The 22607-nt window shown below is 44.2% G+C and overlaps 1 protein-coding gene across 1 annotated transcript in view; it reads left to right on the forward strand.

Annotated features, from left to right (window-relative positions):
* Positions 1-18962: 18962 nt before the first annotated feature.
* The window catches only part of ABCC2 (ATP binding cassette subfamily C member 2), an 85151-nt gene continuing 81506 nt past the window's right edge, over positions 18963-22607 (forward strand). Inside the window, exon 1 of the mRNA XM_082268045.1 lies at positions 18963-19110. Within this exon, the coding sequence (XP_082124171.1) occupies positions 19069-19110 (42 nt within the window). The 5' untranslated portion in view covers positions 18963-19068. The remainder of the gene's footprint in view (positions 19111-22607) is intronic.

Below are 22607 nucleotides of genomic sequence, written 5' to 3' on the forward strand. Positions count from 1 at the left end.
GCTGAAAGAAATATCCAGAACTGCTGTGTTTTGAAGAGAAGTTTTTCAGTTGTGAAAAAGGTGGCTATCCGGCATTTATGAACGTTTTTGAGCCTCAGACTTTGGTAGAAGTATAGATTTGCTAAACGCGGCGAAACGCTAATGCAAAAACACAGGAAAACTTGTGTTTAACACGGAATTCTACTGCTAAAGCTTCTGGCGTTTTTATAACGTCCAGCGTGCATGAGGACTTAGAGTATACCTAAAAGGTCAGTTTTTAGTGTTGGATAGAGTAGAGAGGGTTTAAAAAACTTGTCCGGTTTTATCTTTGTTGTCTGTGCCCATTGCTGTTATGTTTACTACTGTAAAATAAAACACATTCCCAGCTAGATTTACCAACCAGCCTGCAACCAACCAAATTATCCTGTCTTAACAGTATGTGTTAAAAACGGGTTTAAATGAAGCCGGGAATTTGTTTGGTTTTGTTTGACATGCTTTGCCCTTCAATGTACTCCTTGCTGCCAAAGGCCAGTTATTGGTAGGGGCAGTTGCCATTTGTTTGTACTGTTCAAATTTTAGTGAGGGGACACACTGAACACCTTTGCTGCCATGGCGCTATACGCTGTATGTCCAGTGCGCCCCTGTGCCTTTAAGGAAGGAAGCTCCCTCCAGGCTCACCTATCCTCTGCCTATCCATTAGAATGCATATGTTTCTACTATGGATTAGGGCTGCGCATCTTCACTTACCTCACGATTCGATGCGATTACGATTATTAGGGTCGCGATTTGATACGATTCGATTCCGCGATGCATCACGATTACTATGGGGACCCTTCTCTAAAGGGGGATCTATGGGGACTCTGCCCTAAAGGGGATCCAGGGGAACTGAGCTCTAAAGGGATCTATGGGGACCCTGCTCTAAAGGGGGATCTATGGAATAGATCCCCTTTAGTGCAGGGTCGCCATAGATCCCCTTTAGAGCAGGCCAGCATCCCCAGAGATCCTTCTTTAGTAGAGCAAGTCCCCCCATAGATCCCCCTTTAGTAGAGCAGGTCCCCCCATAGATCCCCCTTTAGTAGAGCAGGTCCCCTCATAGATCCCCCTTTAGAGCAGGCCACATCAGGTTAGAAGAGTTACCTGATGCTAGTTGTAGTACTGTAGGCTCTGGTAAGGAGGAATGCTGGGCTCTGTAGTCCCCCCTAGTTGTAGTATAGCAGGCTCTGGTAAGGAGGAATGGTGGGCTCTGTAGTCCCCCTAGTTGTAGTATAGCAGGCTCTGGTAAGGAGGAATGCTGGGCTCTGTAGTCCCCCTAGTTGTAGTATAACAGGCTCTGGTAAGGAGTAATGCTGGGCCCTGTAGTGCCCCGACTTACCAGGAAGCAGAGCTGCAGCCAGTTGTGGGTGAAGTAGCGGTAGGTGTATGGAGTAGGGCTCGGACAGGTCCCGGGTGATGAGCCTCATGTCGAGAATTTGGAGCTCGGACTCGTGCAGTGCACGGTACAGGCGGAAAGCAGGGCCTCCTCGCTCCCCTGCGGTCAACTCAGGCTGTCTGCCGAGAACCGCACCGCTACCAGAAGTGTACCGTGCGTTGCAATCAACTCTTTTGGGCTCTCCGGCTGGGAAGGCCGCGACTTCGGGCGGCCGGGCTGTCAGAGCGGGCGGTCGGGCAGCAGCGTGTTAAGTGGGCGTGTGTATCCCGGGGCCACAGAGAGCACTGATAGCTCTGCTCTCCTCTCCCACGCCGCGAGGAGGAGCTCCGTGTTCCACAAGCCCGGCCGCCGCCAACAACTCATTAAGCGCCAGTGCCGCCATGTCACTTCTGTCCCCGCCCCCAGAACTGACGTCATTAGGTAATAGATTTTTCAATCACCCCGAATCGATGCAGAATCGTGAAGGGTCGCATTGCGATGCATCATTTTGGCGATTATATTCAGCAGGCCTACTATGGATGCTCTTAAAATTTAGACTTTGGACTACAAAAAATACGGGGGTGCCATGACGGGGCTCTCTAACTTACACACGTATTTGCAAATGTGTGCAAACTAAACCCCAGTTTTTATTTGCATATTGTTAGACAGGATAATCCGGTTGGTTGCAGGCTGGTTGGTAAGTTGAGCCCAGAATTTCTTTGGTTTTGTTTGAAATTCGTCACCCTTCCATGTGCTGCAAAGGCCAGTTATAGGTGAGGGCAGTGGCCATTTGTTTGTTATGTTGACTGCTGTCCCAGAAAATTCTAAAAAAAAAAATCCCAAAATTTGAGTTGTCCACAGAACAGTAATAGAGAGGAAATCTTCCAGTGGGGATACTAGAGACAGCCAAGAATTCCATCACTGGAGGTATTTCCTCTCACTTCCTATTTTGGCTTTAGGACAGGGAGTGAAGAGAAATCTTCCCAATGGGATGGCAAAAAAACCCCAAACAAACAGGGGTTATAAACAAGACAACCATGATTCTTGTTGACAAGTCTCAAGTCTAAGGATCTGGCTGACCAGAAAGGGGAGGCTGTGACCCGCAATATGTACACTCTGGCTGGTTCGGCAATGAGGCCGGTATTCACCATTGCCCTAGTGTCGCAAACTATGACTGAGTGGGCGAAGCTCTTACACTGTGACCTGGAGGGGGACCAGCTCCCCCCTGCCTTTGCCATGCTGGCGGACCAGCTGGTCCAAGGGCTGCAGTTTATCTGTGATGCCTCTTTGGATGCGGCTCCTCTGATGGCTCATCTCCCTGTTTTGGCAGTGATCCTTCGGTGTGTCTTTTGGCTCAAGCGTTGGTCTGCGGATCAGACTTCATAAAAGGCCTTGATTGATCTTCCTTTCCAAGGAGATCGTCTTTGGAGCTATCCTGGATGCCATCATTAAAGGTCTCACGGGGGGGGAAGAGTACTTTTCTTCCACAGGCTACTAAGGGCAAAGAACCTCGTTGTAGACGTGGGCCTTCCGTCTCAGCTCATAAGAATTTTTTTTGTCCCTCAGGGTCGACTGATAAGGGCTCGAAGCCTTTCAGGGCTTCTCCAGACCTGTGGACAAGGCTCTTTCAGCATGAAGGTGCGCCCTCACCCGTATTGGGGGTGGGGGGGACATCTTCGCTGGTTTCTGGATCCGTGGACTACCCTGGTGCAAGACAAGCGGGTCCACAAAGTAATTTGGTCCGGCTACAAGATCAAGTTTTGCTCTTGTCCCCTGGCAAGGTTTTTACCTTCCAACTTGTGCCTGTCCCCTGACTGCTTAGAGGGCCTGTTTGAGGCGGTACAAGACCTGTTGCTTCAAGGGGTGATTGTCCCGGTTCCGACTTCGGAAAGTTTTCAGGGTTTACTTTTTACCCCAACCTGTTCACAGTCCCCAGGAGGGAAGGCAAAGTGCGTCCAATCCTGGACCTCAAGGCACTCAACTGCTTTGTGCGAGTAAAGAAGTTCAGAATGGAATCCATTCGAACGATGGTGCCATCCCTGCATCAGGGAGATTTCCTCGCCTCTATCGATGTCAAGGATGTCTACCTTCACATTCCAATATGTGCCAGTCACCAGGGTTTTCTCCGCTTTGCTGTGGGGGAGGGGGCATTATCAGTTTGTGGTGTTACCCTTTGGTCTCACCTCTGCTCCTGGGGTCTTCACAAAAGTGTTCGCCTCCGTGCTAGCTTTGCTACACCAACAGGGGATCACAGTACTGGGCTACTTGAACGATCTCCTGCTAGCAGAGTCTCCCTCTACTATGAAGGAGAACCTGGATTTCACAATACGAACTCTGCGGAAGGCCGGTTGGATTCTGAATTTTCAGAAGTCTGATCTGGCTCCGTCCACAAAGCTGGACTATCTGGGCCTGACACTGGACTCAGCCTTAGCCAGAGCGCTTCTTCCATTGGACAAACTCCAGAAATTGCTGGTTGCCATTCACCTCCTGCTGTCCAACAGATGGTCGTCCCTCTGGACTTGTATGCGGGTGCTGTGCCTGATGGGTCTGGACCTTCGAGGCGGTTCTGTTTGCACAGTTCCATACGAGGTCCCTGCAAAGGGAGATTCTGACCAAATGGGACAAGACTCCCCAGTCTCTGGACAATCCGATCCGGCTGAGTCAGGGAACGAGGGAGTCCCTGATATGGTGGCTTCGTTTTCCGGCGCAAAATCCTTCCTCCCCTTGTATTGGACAGTGGTCACTAAGGATTGCAGCCTGTCCGGCTGGGGAGGCATCCTCGGCAAGCATTCTGCTCAGGGGATCTGGATGCTGGAAGAGTCCAGACTACCGATCAATGTCTTGGAACTCCGAGCGATGAAACTGTGCCTCTGGAAGTGTTGCCTGGGCTCACCTTCTTTCTGCCTCTGGAAGTGTTGTCTGGGATCACCTGCTGCTGCCTCTGAAGTAAATGGATGAAAGCAGATGAGTCTTAAAGAAACAGTGTACATGTTTTTTTGGTGAGAGGTAATATTATTTTTCTCTACATATTTTGTGTAAATATGAGCTTGCCACACCTTTTAGTGGCACAGAAGACTAGCAAAGATAGAAGGGGGCAACGTGGGACATATTTTTAAGAGTGCTCAAGGACAGCAAATTATGATGTTTTGCATATTTTAGGAGCAGAAACCCTGAAAGCAAATGCTCCAAAGATCGTCTTCTCCTGCCCAGGACAATCCACATCCCACGATGTCCTCCACAGGGCGGCTTTCATGCTCCCCAAGCACCCCATGTGGCACTGGCTCATATGGGTTTGTCAGCATAATAGAAAATGCCTCAGGGTGCATTTTGGGCCTGCATGCAGTCTGCAGTGGCAGAGAAATGAAAATGCACAGATTGCCTCACAAGGATGTGGATGTGAAAATTTATAAGCCCTATTGAAGAGGCTATAGCAGAAAGTACGCTGCACATGCCCTACAACTGCAAAAGCATGCAGATATTCCCGAGGGCCTTCCTTTTTCAGAATGACAGTGTAAAGCACTCGTTAATGAAGGATGGCAGAGACCTCACCAGAAGACCAATTTACAGTAACAGGTTCTCTAAGCTTTATCCTAATAGAATGGCTGATGCATGTTTAGGCACTGCACTTCTAGGAGTGGATGCTGCCCTCTAACGTCTGGCACATCAAGTGTCTTTGCCTTTTTATAACTCACTTGCCTTTTACAGAATACTTTAAAAATCCCAAAGAGAAATCGGAAATTGTTGAGGATCCTATGGATGGGAAAGTGGACTTGTTCATACCAGATGCAGTCTAGATGTCAGGGATACCACATGCAGGCATCCAGCAAGGGTGATCAAATCAGTTGGCTGCACCAAGGAATCAGGACCCAGATGGATAAAGGTGTAAATAAGTTTATTAAGCAAAATGACACACTACAATACCAACACCAGTAAACCATAAACAAGTAAACAAAATATAAATGATAACAGTACAAAACCCCAATAGAACCCAACAAACTATATACAAAAGGATGGAGCAAACAATAGCAGGACAGGAGACAAGGAAAGCAGGGAGCCAGGTACAGGAAGCAGGGAACAGTACTCAGGATCAGATTACAGGTTTCAGGATCAGGCTCAGACAGGGACAAGGCTAGAAGAGAAAATACTGAAGCACTGAGCCTCAGTGAAGGGCGGGCTTATATTCCCTCAGCAGTTCTCCTCAGGTGCAGCTTAATTAAAAAGTACAGTCCGGCTGTTGGGAGACACCCGCTGGTGGGCCCTGGAACTGCGCCCCTCAGTTCCAGGAACAACAGTGCCACCAGCAGGTGACCCACGTAATGACACTGATCCTGACAGTTCCCCCCTTTGAGGAGCGGCCTCTGGATGCTCCATTGTGCTTCTACCCCAAAAGTCCAGAAAGGTCTCCCCTCCATGTCTGTGGACTTCATTGCACTCTCCAGGCTAAAGTCTTTTAACTTGCTGGAAGGCATGCCACCAGAGTTCAGTAATTGATCATGCACCCCACCACCAGGGTCTGGAAGCCGTCTAGGTACCCCACAGATCAAATTCCTGAAGAGGCGTGACATTAGGAATATACATGCCCTCAATGCAGCACATGTCCCAATGCTGAGACCGAAAACTAGCTGGGCATCAGGCAGGGAAGCACTAGCAGCAAGCTGGACATCAGGCAGTGGAGCACATGCTGGGCATCAGGTGAAGGATCGTCAGGCTGGACAGCGGGCCAAGGACCATCAGGCTGGGTAGCAGGCAGTGGCACATCAGGCTGGGCAGTGGACAGTGGCACATCAGGCTGGGCAGTGGACAGTGGCACATCAGGCTGGGCAGCGGGCAGAGGCACATCAGGCTGGGCAGCGGGCAGTGGCACATCAAACTGGGTAGCAGGCAGAGGCACATCAGGCTGGGTAGCAGGCACTGGATCAGCAGGCACTGGGTCAGCAGGCACCAGAACAGCAGGCACTGGATCAGCAGGCACCAGAACACCAGGCACTGGAGCAGCAGGCATCGGAACAGCAGGCCGACTAGCAGGCACCAGAACAGCGGGCACCGGATCAGCAGACCGAGTAGCAGGCACCGGAACATCGGGCACTGGAACACCAGGCTGAGTAGCGGGCACTGGAACAGCAGGCACCAGAACAGCGGGCACTGGAACAGCAGGCTGAGTAGCAGACACCGGAACAGCGGGCACTGGAACAGCAGGCACTGGAACACAGGCTGAGTAGCAGGCACCAGCTTAACGGACACTGGAACAGTGGGCACCGGAACAGCAGACCAAGTATCGGGCACTGGAACAGCAGGATGAGTAGCAGGCACCAGATCATCAGGCGCTGGAACAGTGGGCACCAGAACAGCAGGCCCCAGAACAGCAGGCCAAGTAGTAGGCACTGGAACAGCAGGCTGAGTAGCAGGCACCAGAGCATCAGGCGCTGGAACAGCGGGCACCAGAACAGCAGGCCCCAGAACAGCAAGCCGAGTAGCAGGCACTGGAACAGCAGGCTGAGAGCAGGCACCGGAGCATCAGGCGCTGGAACAGCGGGCACCGGAACAGCAGGCACTGGAACAGCATGCTGAGTAGCAGGCAACGGAACATCTGGCACTGGAACAGCGGGCTGAGTAGCAGGCACCAGATCAACAGGCACTGGAACAGCAGACTGAGTAGCAAGCACCGGATCAGTGGGCTGGGTAGCAAGCATCAGATCAGCAGGTATCGGAGGCTGGGTAGCAGGCATCGGATCAAATGGCTGGGTAGCAGGTATAATTGTATGTGTTGGGAAGAATCTCCTTTTCTTTTTAGGTTTAGATACAGGAATCTTGCAAGTGATTGCAGGGCTATGAATAGATTGTGAAGTAGATGGAAGCGTAATGGCAGTATTGGGAGATGGTGGAAAAGGAGAGACAGTTACATAGGAGAATTTCTGATAGGTTGCTAGGGGCAACAGAGTAGTAGAGGAGGTTTTCACTGGATTAAATGCAGGAAAAGTGCAGCTAGTTGGGCCAGGCAGTTGGAAGCAAACCATACTGAACTGCAGCTGTGGTTGCTACAGGTAACGGAGAGGAGAAACTTTGAGAAAACTGGTGTCCAGAGGCAGAAGTGGATTGGTGTGAGTTAGTTGATGCTGAATTGGAAAGATCTGACCAGGTTTGCAGTAAGGGCTGAACAAAACTCAATTTACAACCCCCTTGTCTGATTAGAGAGTATACAGCATTCATACAATCCAACAGGGCCTCTGGAGAATACACTGAATAATGTTCAATAAAATAGGGTTCATCATCTTCCAAGAGCCACACAAGAGATACCACCTGAGAGACACTGAAAGGAGGAGAATAATCATCACCACCCTTAGGGGTATTAGATAAAGCCAACTCTGCACAGAGTTGAATAAGTGGCTGAATCTCTTTGAACAAAAAACTGCCTTGGTCAACAAACGAGTGGGCCAGACGGATGCATTCCAACAACTGCTCGCTAGTGTAAGTTCTTAAAATTTGGCGGCAATATTCCCTGTCTTCTGTTACAAGCAGGGACAAATAAAAGACCTCCTCTGACTGCATCTTGCAACAACCAGAAAATTCCTAATTCCCAGGTGCAACCGATCTGATCGTTAGTGGCTTCAGTGTTCTGTCAGGGATACCACATGCAGGCATCCAGCAAGGGTGATCAGATCAGTTGGCTGCACCAAGGAATCAGGACCCAGATGGATAAAGGTGTAAATAAGTTTATTAAGCAAAATGACACACTCCAATACCAACACCAGTAGACCATAAACAAGTAAACAAAATATAAATGATAACAGTACAAAACCCCAATAGAACAAACTATATACAAAATGATGGAGCAAACAATAGCAGGACAGGGACAGGAGACAAGGAAAGCAGGGAGCCAGGTACAGGAAGCAGGGTACAGGGAACAGGACTCAGGATCAGAATGCAGGTTTCAGGATCAGGCTAAGACAGGGACAAGGGTAGCGGAGAAAATACTGAAGCACTGAGCCTCAGTGAAGGGTGGGTTTATATTCCCAGTTCTCGTCAGGTGCAGCTTAATTAAAAGTACAGTCCGGCTGCTGGGAGACACCCGCTGGTGGGCCCTGGAACTGCGCCCCTCAGGAACAACAGTGCCACCAGCAGGTGACCCACGTAATGACACTGATCCTGACATTAGTATGTTTTTATTCTGCAGCAAGAACGCATGGACAGTGTTTAATTTGGATTCCAATGACCTAGTTCACACAGGTGCAGTTAACAAAGTCAAATGTAATATTGTTTCTGTATTGAACACATCTGGGAAGTGGCAAAATGCATTGAGAACACATTGGAATGCATGAAAAACACTCATGCAGAAACACATCTGGAACTCACATTGTGGTGATCTGGTCATCAGGCTTGTAGAGAATCTATACAGTGTCTATACAGTGACAGGTTTTTCCTGTCAACCAGCAACATCGTTCCCTTTGATATATAAAATGTTTAGAAATGGCAATAAATTCAAGACTGGACACTGCAAGATTTGGTACAGTTTCTGGAAGAGTTGAACCTGGCAGGTGGCTTCTGGTTGATGCGTTGATAGACCTAGTACAAGCCTGGCACACTCAGTCACAGCCATGAGAGCATTTTGATTACTCCGCTGGAGGGCAGATATAACGCCCACACAAGTCTTCAACATTTCCTATAGTGGGAGGTTATTGTTTTGGTCAAACGCTGAACGCAATTAAGCGAATGACTGGAAGAAAAGTTGGGACTGTGGCCACAGACAAGTAAGAGAAGGCAGCCATCTTTCACTCAAGCCTTTTGAACGTCAGAAGGGTGCAGGAGGCCAAATCTTATAGGACAGGCTGTAGATTTAACAGATTACAGTGGAGGTGCCTCAAAGTTACTTTTTACATGAAATCAAGTCCAGCGCAAGTTGCTAAGAGGGCTGAAAGGTCTTTGAAGGTGCGCTCAAATAGTCTCTTCCAGTTGAGGCCAGGAGACCTGAGTGAAGTTGATGATTGAAGCCTCCTTCTTGAAGGTTTGGACGACAATCCCCAAAGACCAGTGGGTCAAGACAGTTAGGTGGTAGTACAATGGAGAATTCCAAAGTTGGCCACTGAATCCATTTCATTCATGACAAACAGATCTCAGAAGAGAAAATGTCTGCAAGATTATGTTACAGAATTTATACCGCTACAAGACCATCATGCCAGGGATGCCAGAAACATAGAATCATCTGGGTGCTTTTTCTAGTACCTAAGGCAGGAGCCTTCTGGTTGATTTCAGTTTGAAGAAATCTAATGTGTACCTACACACCAAGCAGTTCAAGATGGAGGCCGTGCAGACAGTCACAGGGATAGTTCAGCTGGAGGACCAGTTAGTGTCAATCGACCTGCCGACTCATACTTCCAGGTACCGATCAATCTTTACCTTATCTTTCACAGGCTTCAGACGGGTGGAAAAGCCAGTTACCAGATGCTTTTTTGCAGGCGACCATCTATATATGATCTTAAAGGAAATCCTTATTTCCTCTGTGGGACTTAGGCTAGGATCTGAGAGTGCTGGTGCTGGCACCCTTTGCTCCAATGGTTTCATTTCCATTAAAATTCCTCACAGAAAATCTAGTTCTTAAGCCAGCAACTACTTCAGACAGAAGAATGTTGAAGATAGCAACACTTTTCCTGCAAGGGCCCTTTTGTGTCTTTTATTTTTTTTTACCAGAAATAGTGATACTATGTCTATCTCCAAAGTCCAATTTTAAAGTGGTATCCAGTTTCCAGCAAAACTGAGAAGTAGTCCCAGTTTTGCTGGAAGTTGTCCCAGTTTTGCTGGAAAGAGTCACTGGGTGCACAGCAGGAAGACTTCCGTTCCTTTCACATGGTCAAGTTACTAACTGTGTACCTGGTCAAAGAGGGAAGTAGACGATCTTTTCATTTAGCCATCAGGTCCTCAAGAGTCATCCACTGTTGGATTTCCGAGGTGATTACTCTGGCATGCAGGAAGCCGGCCTTTCTGCTCTGAAACCGTTGCCATCTTATTTGACTAGAGGGGCGGTAGCCTTTAGGGCAGTTATGCCAGGATTGCTTGGAAGATCTATGTAAGATGGCTAGCTTGAAGTTCTTGCGCGGCCTTATTCAACCTTACAAACTAGACCTGCGATCAGCAATTTTGGGACAAGAGGGATCAATTCTTTTCGGCTTGAACAGCTTTTCTTTGAGTGTCTCTTTTCATGCCCTATATTCAGCTAGGGTATATCCCATTGTGTGCTGACGTGAGGTGGGCCAGGAAAATGGAAAATTATCATACTTACCATCATTTTCCTTTCCTAGCCTATCCTCACATCAGCACAGGACTCCCTCCCTAGTGGCCTGTCGCAGGCTAGGGTATTGAACACTTCCGTTTGGGGAGGGGCTGTCTTTTATATAGCTAGGAAGAGATGGTCCTGTGACCTCTAGAGGAGGTGTTAACCTGTTGTGTGCTGACGTGAGGATAGACCAGGAAAGGAAAATTACGGCAAGTATGGTAACAATTTTCGGTTTTCTCAACAAAAGTGGAGTTACGCTGTAAAGGTATATGTACAGTTGATCCAGGAAATATCCTATTGCCTCTCCCTGCTGGAGCAAATTGGTTCATGCTTTGCTGGGGTTTTTTGCCTTTTTCCTGGAACAGCTATGAGCATAGGATTGTGTATATAGGATTGTATGTTTGGTTTTTCCCCTTGTTGTTCCCCCATTGGATGTTCCAGTTCATCCAATAAAGGCACTTGTGTCTTTTTTCAACCAGACTAACTATGTAACTGTGTCTATTTATGTTGTAATAATTTTTAGACTTGAAGAGGAAATTCATGTTCCAAAACATATACAATCACCAGCCACTTTATTAGGTACATCTTGCTAGTACCGGGTTGGACCCCCATTTGCCTTCAGAACTGCCTTCAGAAATTCTTTGTGGCATAGATTCAACAAGGTGTTGGAAATATTCCTCAGAGATTTTGGTCCATAGTGACATGATGGCATCACGCAGTCCTGCAGATTATGCGGCTGCACATCCATAATGTGAATCTCCAGTTTCACCACATCCCAAAGGTGCTTTAGTGGATGAGAGCTGGTGAATGTGGAGGCCAATGGAGTACAGTGACCTCATTGTCATGTTCAAGAAACCAGTGGTGAGATGATTGGAGCTTTGTGAAATGGTGCATTATCTTGCTGGAAGGAGCCATCAGAAGATGGGTACACTGTATTCATAAAGGGATGGACATGGTCAGCAACAATACTCAGGTAGGCTGTGGCGTTTAAACGATGCTCAATTGGTACTAAGGGGCTCAAAGTGTGCCAAGAAAATATCCCCCACACCATTACACCACCACCACCAGCCTGAACCGTTGATACAAGGCAGGATGGATCCATGCTTTCATGCTGTTTACGCCAAATTCTGACTCTACCATCTGAATATTGCAGCTGAAATCAAGACTTATCAGACCAGGCAACATTTTTCCAATCTTTTATTGTCCAATTTCGGTGAGCCTGTGCAAGTTGTGGCCTAAGTTTCCTGTTCTCAGCTGACAGGAGTGGCACCCGGTGTGATCTTCTGCTGCTGAAGCCCATCTGCTTCAAGGTTGGACGTGTTGTGTATTCAGAGATTGTATTCTGCATACCTTGGTTGTAAAGAGTGGTTATTTGAGATACTGTTGCCTTTCTATTATCTCAAACCTGTCTGCCCATTCTCCTCTGACATCAACAAGGCATTTTCCTCCACACCACTGCCACTCACTGGACATTTTCTCTTTTTCAGGCAATTCTCTGTAAACCTGAGAGACGGTTGTGTGTGAAAATCTCAGTAGATCAGCAGTTTTTTAAATACTCAGACCAGCCTGTCTGGCACCAACAACCATGCCGCATTCAATGTCACTTTAATCCTCTTTCTTTTCCATTCTGATGCTCGGTTTTAACTTCACCACGTCTAGATGCCTAAATGCATTGAGTTGCTACCAAGTGATTGGCTGATTAGCAATTTGTGTTACCAAGCAATTGAACAGGTGTACCTAAATAACGTGGCCAGTGAGTGTACACAACCTCAGTGTTGTCTGCAGCTATGATAGTGTTAAAAATTGTTGTTATTTAATCTAGGTGAAGGTTTGTAACTTATGGCATTTATGAAGAAGTGATAAGAGTGATTACTTTCCCTCTCTAATTATTAACTGCCGAATGACTTGCCTGTCTGTGTGCACATTGGACCCCCAGTCCCTCCCCGTGTTTATGGAGGCAGAGAGCCGAGTTCAGATCTTTCCGCTAATGAAATGACATTGCAACTTTTCTAAAAACTCATTGAATCGCTTAGTCATCCTGAGTGAATCTAATTTATTTTCAGTTTTCTACAACTCATGTTCCAAATTGATTTTAAAGCGGAGTTCCGCCTTCCCCTTCCACCCCCTCCAAAAATTAAAATCAGCAGCTACACATACAGTAGCTGCTGACTTTTAATATTAGGACACTTACCTGTCCTGGAGTCCAGCGATGTCGGCACCACAGCCAATGTTTCCATCAGCTGTCGGGTGCCGCCGCCGCCATTGTCGGTAAGGGAACCCGGCAGTGAAGCCTTGCAGCTTCACGGGCGGGTCCCTACTGCGCATGTGTGAAGCGCGCTGCGCATTCCTATTGGCTCGGCAGCGGGGGAAGGAGGAGGGGGCCGAACTTCCGAGGGACAGCGCCGCGGCGCCGTATGCTGGAAGTGAGGAAGGGTACCTGTCAAAAACCCTGAAAGGTGCCAAATGTGGCACCGGAGGGGGGGGGGAGCAAAAGAGCGGAAGTTCCACTTTTGGGTGGAACTCTGCTTTAAGATTATTAAAGCCCAACTGAACTTTCAATTTAAATCAGCCGAATGTGTTTCAGGTGCATAAGAACCAAAGGTGTGCAAGGTCTTACAGTTCATTTTATTCGGAGAACAGCCACAGCCTGAGTAGAAAAGTCTGTCCACTGCCACCATGCTGCAGAGCATTTGGAAGCAGTGATCTCTCTGCAGAGGTCTGACTGCCCCCCTGCTGAATCAGAGTTTAGTCCTACCTCCTGATTGAGCAGTACTAGCTCTGATTCTCAAGTAGTTGTATGACAGACCTCTGCAGAAAGACCACTGCTTTCACACAGAGCAAAGATCCATTATTTACAATGGAGTTGCATCCAACGGTGATCTCTCCTACAGTAAACAAATGCCTTGAACAGAAACTTGCCCTCAGCTGTAGAGAACTGATTTGTAACCTTGAATGTGAAGTTACTGCTGCGACTTGTAACAAGACAGAAAAGGGAAGTAGAAGATGACTTCCAACCAATACAATACAATGTTAACATATAAGAACAACTATAATTTATTGTGAGGTGTGAGATAAACCTGTGAGGGTCCTTGGCCATAAAGATGAAGTGAGAACTTTGGGTGTGGAATACTCATCTAGGCAGGGATGTATTAGAGTAACCCAACATAATAATCTGTAGGTTATCTATATACCGGATAATTAATCGGGAGATTCAATGACATAAATAACAATCACGGTGTTCTAAATCAGGAGTATCCAAACTACGGCCTGAGGGCCAGATGTGGCCCTTTGCTAGCCTTTATCTGGCCCTCGGGCACTATTCGTCCCACTGATATGAGGCACTATTTGTCCCACTGACCTGAGGCACTATTTGTCCCACTGACCTGAGGCACTATTTGTCCCACTGACCTGAGGCACTATTTGTCCCACTGACCTGAGGCATTATTTAACCCACTGACCTGAGGCACTATTTGTCCCACTGACCTGAGGCCCTATTTGTCCCACTGACCTGAGGCACTATTTGTCCCACTGACCTGAGGCATTATTTAACCCACTGACCTGAGGCACTATTTGTCCCACTGACCTGAGGCCCTATTTGTCCCACTGACCTGAGGCCCTATTTGTCACACTGACACCAACAATGGAGCACTATTCCTCCTCCTATTGACCACTAACCCCCTATATAGGCCATATTTATTCTCACTGATGCCAGACCCGGGACATTTTCTGCCCCCGCTGTACGCAATCCAGCCCTCGTAAAGTCTGAAGGACAATAAACTGGCCCTTTGTTTGAAAAGTTTGGAGACCCCTGTTCTAAATGCAAAAATAAACACTGATAGGAATATGAATATGAAATATTGGTGGGTTTTATTCTTCAGCTTGTTGGGAAGAAAACATTTTTTGGCCATTTTCAGGAAATGTTATTAACCTCTTTAGGACCACCCACTCTCATTGTCCTGCAGATGGGCGACTCCTACAGGCACAGCGACATGCCTAGCCTCTTCCTGGTACAACCCCTCCTCCTGCGACTCCTGCTGTGATGATTAGACATAGTGGGATTTTGTCAGCAGGTCCTGGCCAATGATTCATGGCTGGGAGCTGCGGATCGGCTGCGTCCAAACACAGCCCAGAGCTCTGTGTTGATACTTAACACAGGGCCCTGTACAGAAGGAACGATCTGTTTGTTTCTTTAGGGAGAAGGAACAAAGTGATTTTTTTAGCAAAAAAGCACATAATACACATTAACACTTGTTAGAGACACACTAAAAGAGGTTGTAAACTCGTTTGTTTGTTTTTTTACACCCTGCAAGAGAAAGACATAATGAGCTAGTATGCAGTGACGTCACTGGCGGCATGTAAGGTAAATATCTCCTAAACGGTACATGTTTAGGAGATATTTACAGTACCTATAGGTAAGCCTTATCATAGGCTTACCTATAGGTACAAGTTGTAGAGGAGGGTTTACTTCCTCTTTAATATCTTGAGTACCCAAGATGTTAACCCCATTTCCAGCCAGTGTCATCAGTACAGTGACAGTGTATAGCATTATCACTGATCACAGTATTCGTGTCACTGGTGATGTGTCAGTTAGTCAGATCTCACCCAGCGTCAGTTAGTGTCAGATTGCCAGCCGCACAGTTCCACTATAAGTCGCTGATCACCGCCTTTACTAGTATAGTAATAATAATTAAAATAAAAGTTCCAGTAAATATATTGTACACTTGTAATATATGATTGAAAAATTATACATTTTTTGGATTTTTTTTTTTTTTTTTACCAAAGACATGTAGCAGAATAAATTGTGGCCTAAATTTATGAAGAAATTCAATTTTTTACATTTTTATTATTGAATTTTTTTTTTTTTTTTAGCAGAAAGTAAAAAATATTATATATTTTATATAATTAAAAAAACAGTGGTGATCAAATACCACCAAAATAAAGCTCAATTTGTTTGAAAAAAAAAAAAAGCTATATATAATTTGTTTGGGTACAGTGTTGCATGAAAGCACAGTTATCAGTTAAAGTAGCTCAGTGCTAAATATCAAAAAATGGCTCGGTCATGAAAGGGGGAAAATCTTTCAGAGCTGAATTGGTCAATGCAAATAGGCATTTAGAGCTTTCTGGAACAGATAAAAGTAGGTATCCCTTCATAACATCCATTTTTATCAAGAACTCCTGCTGTGGGTCACCCAATAATGGTTCTGACAACTCTTTTCTCCTTATATTTGTCAAAGGAACTAAATTAATGATATAGACTCATCTGATTGAAAATACACCCTTCCCTTTACACAAAATTTTGGCTTGGGTTCTCTTGCTTGTGCAGTTTATTAGTAGTATATATTGCCAGGAAAATGCAGTGATTTGCCTGTTTTACATCCACAATAAACAAGTAGTATAACATATGTGGAATGGTCTGAAATTCAAAAATTCTGTCAATTCAACAGATATCCAATCAGGCAGGCCATCACACAAAGCTTTTTGGTAAATCTAAAAATTATGCTTCACACAGTCACACCATTCTTCCTGAAAGTATTATTAAAAAAGAATGATCAGTCTGTCAGTAAGGACAAAACATACCTGTATCTCTGGATTCCTATGTACTGCCTTTCTGTGAAAAAATATGTATGGGTAATTGGCATGATCTGCCAGTCCTCCGGATCCAACTCTTTCCCTAAAGCCCCGTACACACGTACCGATTGTCGGCCGTAAAAATTCGGCCGCCGGCCAATTGTAGGCTTGTTAGTATGATGCTTCCGACAGCCGACAGTGCATTTTCGGCCGAACAGAATCTGTCGTGCAGACTTTAAAATATTTGTTGCCCGTCACCAGAACGGCCGATTGTTCGCCAGTCAGTACAGAATTCGGCCGACAGACAGCAGATTAGCAAGACTGGGCATGCTCAGAAAAGAAAAAAGACAAGGAAAGTTAACCATCACATGACATCACTTCTGCAGTCGGCTGTTGTTGGCCGACAAAATTCGTGTGCAGTCTTTTGCAGTTTTCAACAGACACGACAGCCCTGGACAAAAGACGGCCGATCGTTCGGCCGACGATCAGTACGTGTGTACGGGGCTTTAGTCTGTTTCTCATTGCAAGTGATAGGGTCGCACTGGGGGTCTTCTAGAGGAGATAATTGAGCCCTACCTTCTCTAAAAGCTCTAAGAATGTTCTCATATTGGAGAATGCTTATAAAGTGCTGTATAGATGGTAGTATATGCCGGCTAGGCTGGCTCGATTTATTCCATCCTATTCCCTTTTTTGTTTCCCGTGGATGTTCCCAGGAAGGGACCTTGGGACACATTTGGTGGTCTTGTCCCAAGGTATGCAGACTATGGGTCAGAGTATATACCCTTCTCCGTAACATATTCCATATCAACATTAAAAGGGACCCTTACGAGGCCCTTCTTTATAAACCGATTGTAGAACTGCTCCGTCCAGAACGGCAAATGGCTTTGTATCTTTTTACTGCAACTAAAATGACTAAGGCGAGGGCCTGGAAAACTCCTGTACTTAGCTTTGAAGCAGTCAAGAATCGCATGAACAATATCATGGTCAATGAAAAGTTGACAGCATTAGCTTCGGATACACACAATAAATTTCTCAAGGTCTGGCAACCATGGATTGCATATACCCAACTCTCCAAATTTGATAATCAGCTTCTTTCAATTTGATGACTCTCTTGTGCTTACCCCGTAGGTCTCCCCTTTCCCCCTCTTTTCCTTCTGGTTTTCTTCTTCTCTCCTTTTTTTTTTTCTCTTTCTCCCTTTTTCCTTTCTTTTCTATCCTATTTTGCAGTTTCCTTTTCCTTAATTATCTATATTTATCTCTAAAGCTCTCCACGCTGCAGGGCATGGTTTAGATGTGGATGGTTACAGTGATTACACCCCCCTGATAATGTAGGATGTACTCACCTATACAGATGTCTAATCTTTATATGTTTCAATGCTTTGGGGATCCTCAACATGAGGCCCAGGTCGTGCTGTTTTGACCCACCATACGGCACAACCAAGAAACTCAAGCCTTCTCAACCAGAGACTCATGGAACTTAGTTGTGATAATTAATAATAACAAGTCGCGCTAAAGGTGATCAAACAATATTAAAATTGTGTCAAATAATAATTGAATAGTCCATAAAGTCCATAAAAGCCAGATATTAAAAAGATGACTTGTAGAATATCCGTATGAATGGGAGGCTTACCAGAAACCAATAAAAACGTGCCAAATAAGAACACAAATTCCAGAGATTCGGCAAGGGCGATACACAATGGATCTCACAGTCCAGACTGATCCCCCTCAGTGGTATGGTTATATGTGGAATAAAAGTGAGAACGCCATAGCGTAAAACCAAAAAAAAATGTGGGGTAATAAAAGAAAAATAGCACTTTCTAGAGATGTGAATCCCCAAAGTGCCAAAAAATTCATGGTATAAAAATGGGGTGAAAGAATGAGAAACCACCACCAACAGATCCGATAAGGTACTTCTTACCAAAAGTAAAAGATATCAAGCTGAATAATGTTGTGAAATGATGTGAACAAGCACCTCCACCGATAGGAATGCAGCTAACCAGATAGCTCTATCCAAAACGCCCATACAGAAATGCAAGAATCGCAAGCATGCTGAAGCTGTATCACCATAAATCCTAAATAACCTTACCAGATGATGATAAAAGGTAGGCGAATAAAACCTTTTGTAAAAGAGAAAAAAAATGTATGTATTAAATAAAATAACGTCTCTCCTTTTTGAAAAAGAAAATCATTAAAGGGTTGTATTTAAACAATCTAAAAGTACAGTAATAAAAATCTGACTTTGAAAAAACTTTAGCGTATTAGTTACAAGCAATTTCTAGAACTCTGTCAGACTTTTTTTTTCCATGTCGAAGAACTGCGCCCAACCTGCAAGGAAAAATGAAGTGATATTAAAATTTGAGCTTTGTAAATCAGTGAATTGTTACACAATCCTCTTTTTTTTTTTTTTCCTAATCTACAGTTTATTTTTACAGTATCATCATGAGTTCTGAATACATCACTAGACTGGGTACTAAGGGAGAAAGGAGTCCAGCAGTGGTGTTAATGAGCAATTAGTTAAATTATAAAAAATGACGATCACTTCTGTGACCAGCAGAGAAGGAAGACTTGCTCAAGAGCCGCCTACTGATAGACTCCATTCTAAACTGTGGACTTCTAAACCTCATAGTTAACTTTTAACTCAAGCTAAGTCCAATAGGATTGTTGTGAACTGAGATGTCCTTTTTCAGAGTAGAACATCCCAGGTTGGGTGGGAGGGGGGTTGACTTTTAACCTGCTGAATCACTGAGTGATATCACTACTGCTTCCATAAGCCATGAAGAACTTATAAGACAACAACACAAGGCAATATCAGGATACAGAGGCTTGGAGCCACCAGTCCACTCCAACCATGTCTAAGGCTCTAGATAAATATTGTGGGTCTGTCTTCTGGGTAAGCCTCTTCATTATCTGCTGTTTTATGTTTTTTTATATTTTAAGCTCTTATTTGTAATTAGTGATAATAATGTATACTGTAAATTGTCCTTATATTAATCGCCCAACTTTGTTATTGGGATATATTATACAAGGCACCTAACTATAGGTACAAATTCAATAAATTGTCCATATGTTATGGTGATACTTTTTTAGTTGGGATATATTACACAAGGCACCTACATATATTTTACACATTCTGCAAATTGTTCTTATATTATAATCCTACTCTGCAAATTGTCCTTATATTATAATCCTACTCTGCAAATTGTCCTTATATTATAATCCTACTCTGCAAATTGTCCTTATATTATAATCCTACTCTGCAAATTGTCCTTATATTATAATCCTACTTTGTTATTGGGATATATTACACAAGGCACCTAAATATATGTAAAATATTCCGCAAATTGTTCTTATATTATGATCCTACTTTGTTATTGGGATATAATACTCAAGGCAACTACAGTAAATCTATGTAAAGTATTTAACAAAGTGTTCTTTTATTATGATCCTACTTTGTTATTGGGACATATTACACAAGGCGCCAAAAATATATTTAAAATATTGTGCAAATTATCCTTATATTATGAAAAAAAAATGTGAATGCTTATACTTCTGGTACAATAATGACACATTTTTAAAGAATATCTATATGGACAATTATGCAATGTTAAATTTATAAAGGAGATGGGGCTTGATTAAAAAAAAAAAAAAAAAAAATACCATTATGGGTAGTGATTGTGTCATGTTTCTTTTTGGTAACCAGAAACAATAAAAATTAAATTTATGTTAATATTCACACTAACCATATATGTAAAATATTTAGCAAATTTTCCTTATAATACGAAATAAAGACCTGATTGCCTATACTTCTAAAACAACAATGCCAAATTTTTTTAAAATAATGGAAAAGTATGTACATTTTTGCAAACAAAGTAAATTAGGGTTTGATAAAAGACAGACCTCTGTAGCGAGTGAATTTATCAGTCATGTTTTTTATTGGTAACCAGAAACGTAATTTTTATTAATATTCACACTAACAATGTTTTCTGATTGGTGCCATAGTCTCCTCTGCTACCTATGAATATACATTTGTTCAGTTCAAGGAATACTTCTATTTATTCATTTTATATTAACAGGATAAAAAGCTGATAAATAACACATCAGACCCTTTACATTTTATTAAAAAGTATAATTAGTCAGTTTAAAAAAATAGGGTTTTTTGAGAAAACATGTTTAAAAGTAAAAACTGCATTAAAAAGGTATATGAGACAAACTAGGCACGTGGAAAATCAAAGCTTTTTACAGAGCAGATTTATAGGATTAGACAAACAAATTACGTTGTTACAGATGTGATGTAATACTAGAAAAAAAATCTCTACCTTTCTTCACTGAAGTCCATATAATGTTTTCTTTTTTTTTTTCTTTGCATATTAAACCATTTCTAATTTTTTGTATTAGTGTGTGTGTAAGAACAATAAAATACACAGATCTTATGTTTTTTGAAGTGTATCTGATTCAGCAAAGCATTTAAATCAGTAGCTGCTATTCCAGCTGGCCAACTCTTAGGCCCCGTTCACACTGGGGCGATCCGACTTCCAGGGACGACCTCCGAGGTCGCGGTGCGAGCAGCGCGGCGCGACCTCGGAGCGGCCGCCACGGACTTCATAACATTGAAGTCTATGACGGTCGCTCCGGGTCGCCCCAAAGAAGCTCCGGACCCTTTTTCTAAGTCGGAGCGACTTGTGTCGCTCCTATTAGAACGGGTCCGCAGCTTCCCTATGGAAGGAGACCTACGGCGACCTGTGAGGCGACCAGGTCGCCTCACAGGTCGCCCCAGTGTGAACGGGGACTTAGATGTGATAGCTGTATTCGTTTTCTTTTTTTAGGCTTTCTTTCTTCTGTTTTCACCTGGTGATCCAGCCAGCAAGTCTGTTGTTTTTTAATAAAACTAGCTGTTCTGACAAATCATTTACCACCGAAAAGTGCTTAAAATGATCATATAAGCTTTTATTTATTTATGTAAAACTTTTATCTCTAAATTGAAAAAAAAATGTTGCTGGGACTGCTTATAAAGTTTTAGCTAGTGTTTGGCTACAATTTGTTGGTTTATTTAAATCTGCTAGTACATCTAACACTCACCTCCCCCCAGACTGACAATGCTGCTATCCAAAAGTGTGTCTGTGTTGCTCCTTCATCCAGAGTGGGGGACCTCTAAGACAGGAGGTGTGTTACTGGTGAAATCACTAGGGGGAAAAAGCCTAAAAAAATAAACCTAATGCAGTCACCACATCTAATGATTGGTAAGGTGCAATATATTACATTTTTGGTTTGGGGTTTAAAGAGCACTCTGAACAGCTTTAATGAAGTCCTCAAAGCCCAGCTCTAGACAAAACTTTTTTTGTTAAGAACGGAACGAGGAAGTGGGATAGAACCCCTCTCGGGTGTTTATTTCCTTTGAGTAAATTTAGAACTGAAGCGCCATGCTGTAATTATCTGGTCCATGTACAATTTTTTTTCAATGTAAGATCAAAGTCAAGTGTGTACATAAAGCAATCTTGTTTCAGGGGCCAAAGCATTGACCCCTATATCAGGGCTTAAAAGTTAGGGAATCATGTACACTAAAGCGGAGTTCCACCCATTTTGGTGTTTATTAAAAGTCAGCAGCTACAAAAATTGTAGCTGCTGACTCTAATAAACACGGACTCACCTGTCCCACGATCCAGCAATGTGGCTGGCGAGAGCCTCGGTTCTCTCCCTCTTCTTCCTGTGGCCCTGGCATCTCTAGTGTGCGCACCCTGAGTGGAAGGGCAATCTTCTGGGACGTGTCTCTGACGTGTCCCAGAAGATTGTAGGGAGGGAGGGGGAGAGGAGAGTGGGACCGGGTACCTGTCAAATCTAGGTACCCGGTCCCCCCCCAAAAAAAAGACATACCAAATGTGGCATGTCAGGGGGTCAGGAGGCCTTAAAGCAGAAATTTCACTTTTGGGTGGAACTCTGCTTTAACCGGGTGGGGGCAAGGCTTTATCTCTGGAAATGCATTGGCTTTATTATTCCAATGTAAAATCAAATGGAAGACCCTGCTGGAGAAATTTCTCATCATGTGTTGTCTTGACAGGAAGCCAAGGGAAATTTTGTATTTGAATTCTGTATTATGTTAAGACACGTATTACATAAATCATTTTAGAGACACACACATACACTGCTCAAAAAAATTAAGGAACACTTTTTAATCAGAGTATAGCATCAAGCCATTTAAACTCCTGGGATATTGATCTGGTCAGTTAAGAAGCAGAGGGGGTTGTTAATTAGTTTCAGCTGCTTTGGTGTTAATGAAATGAACAGGTGCACTAGATAGGCAACAATGAGACAACCTCCAAAACAGGAATGGTTTTACAGGTGGAGGCCACTGAATTTTTTCCCCCAACTTTTCTGACTGTTTTCACTTGTTTT

The sequence above is a fragment of the Pelophylax lessonae genome (assembly GCF_965119305.1).
Source record: "Pelophylax lessonae genome assembly, chromosome: 9".
Lineage (NCBI taxonomy): Eukaryota > Metazoa > Chordata > Amphibia > Anura > Ranidae > Pelophylax > Pelophylax lessonae.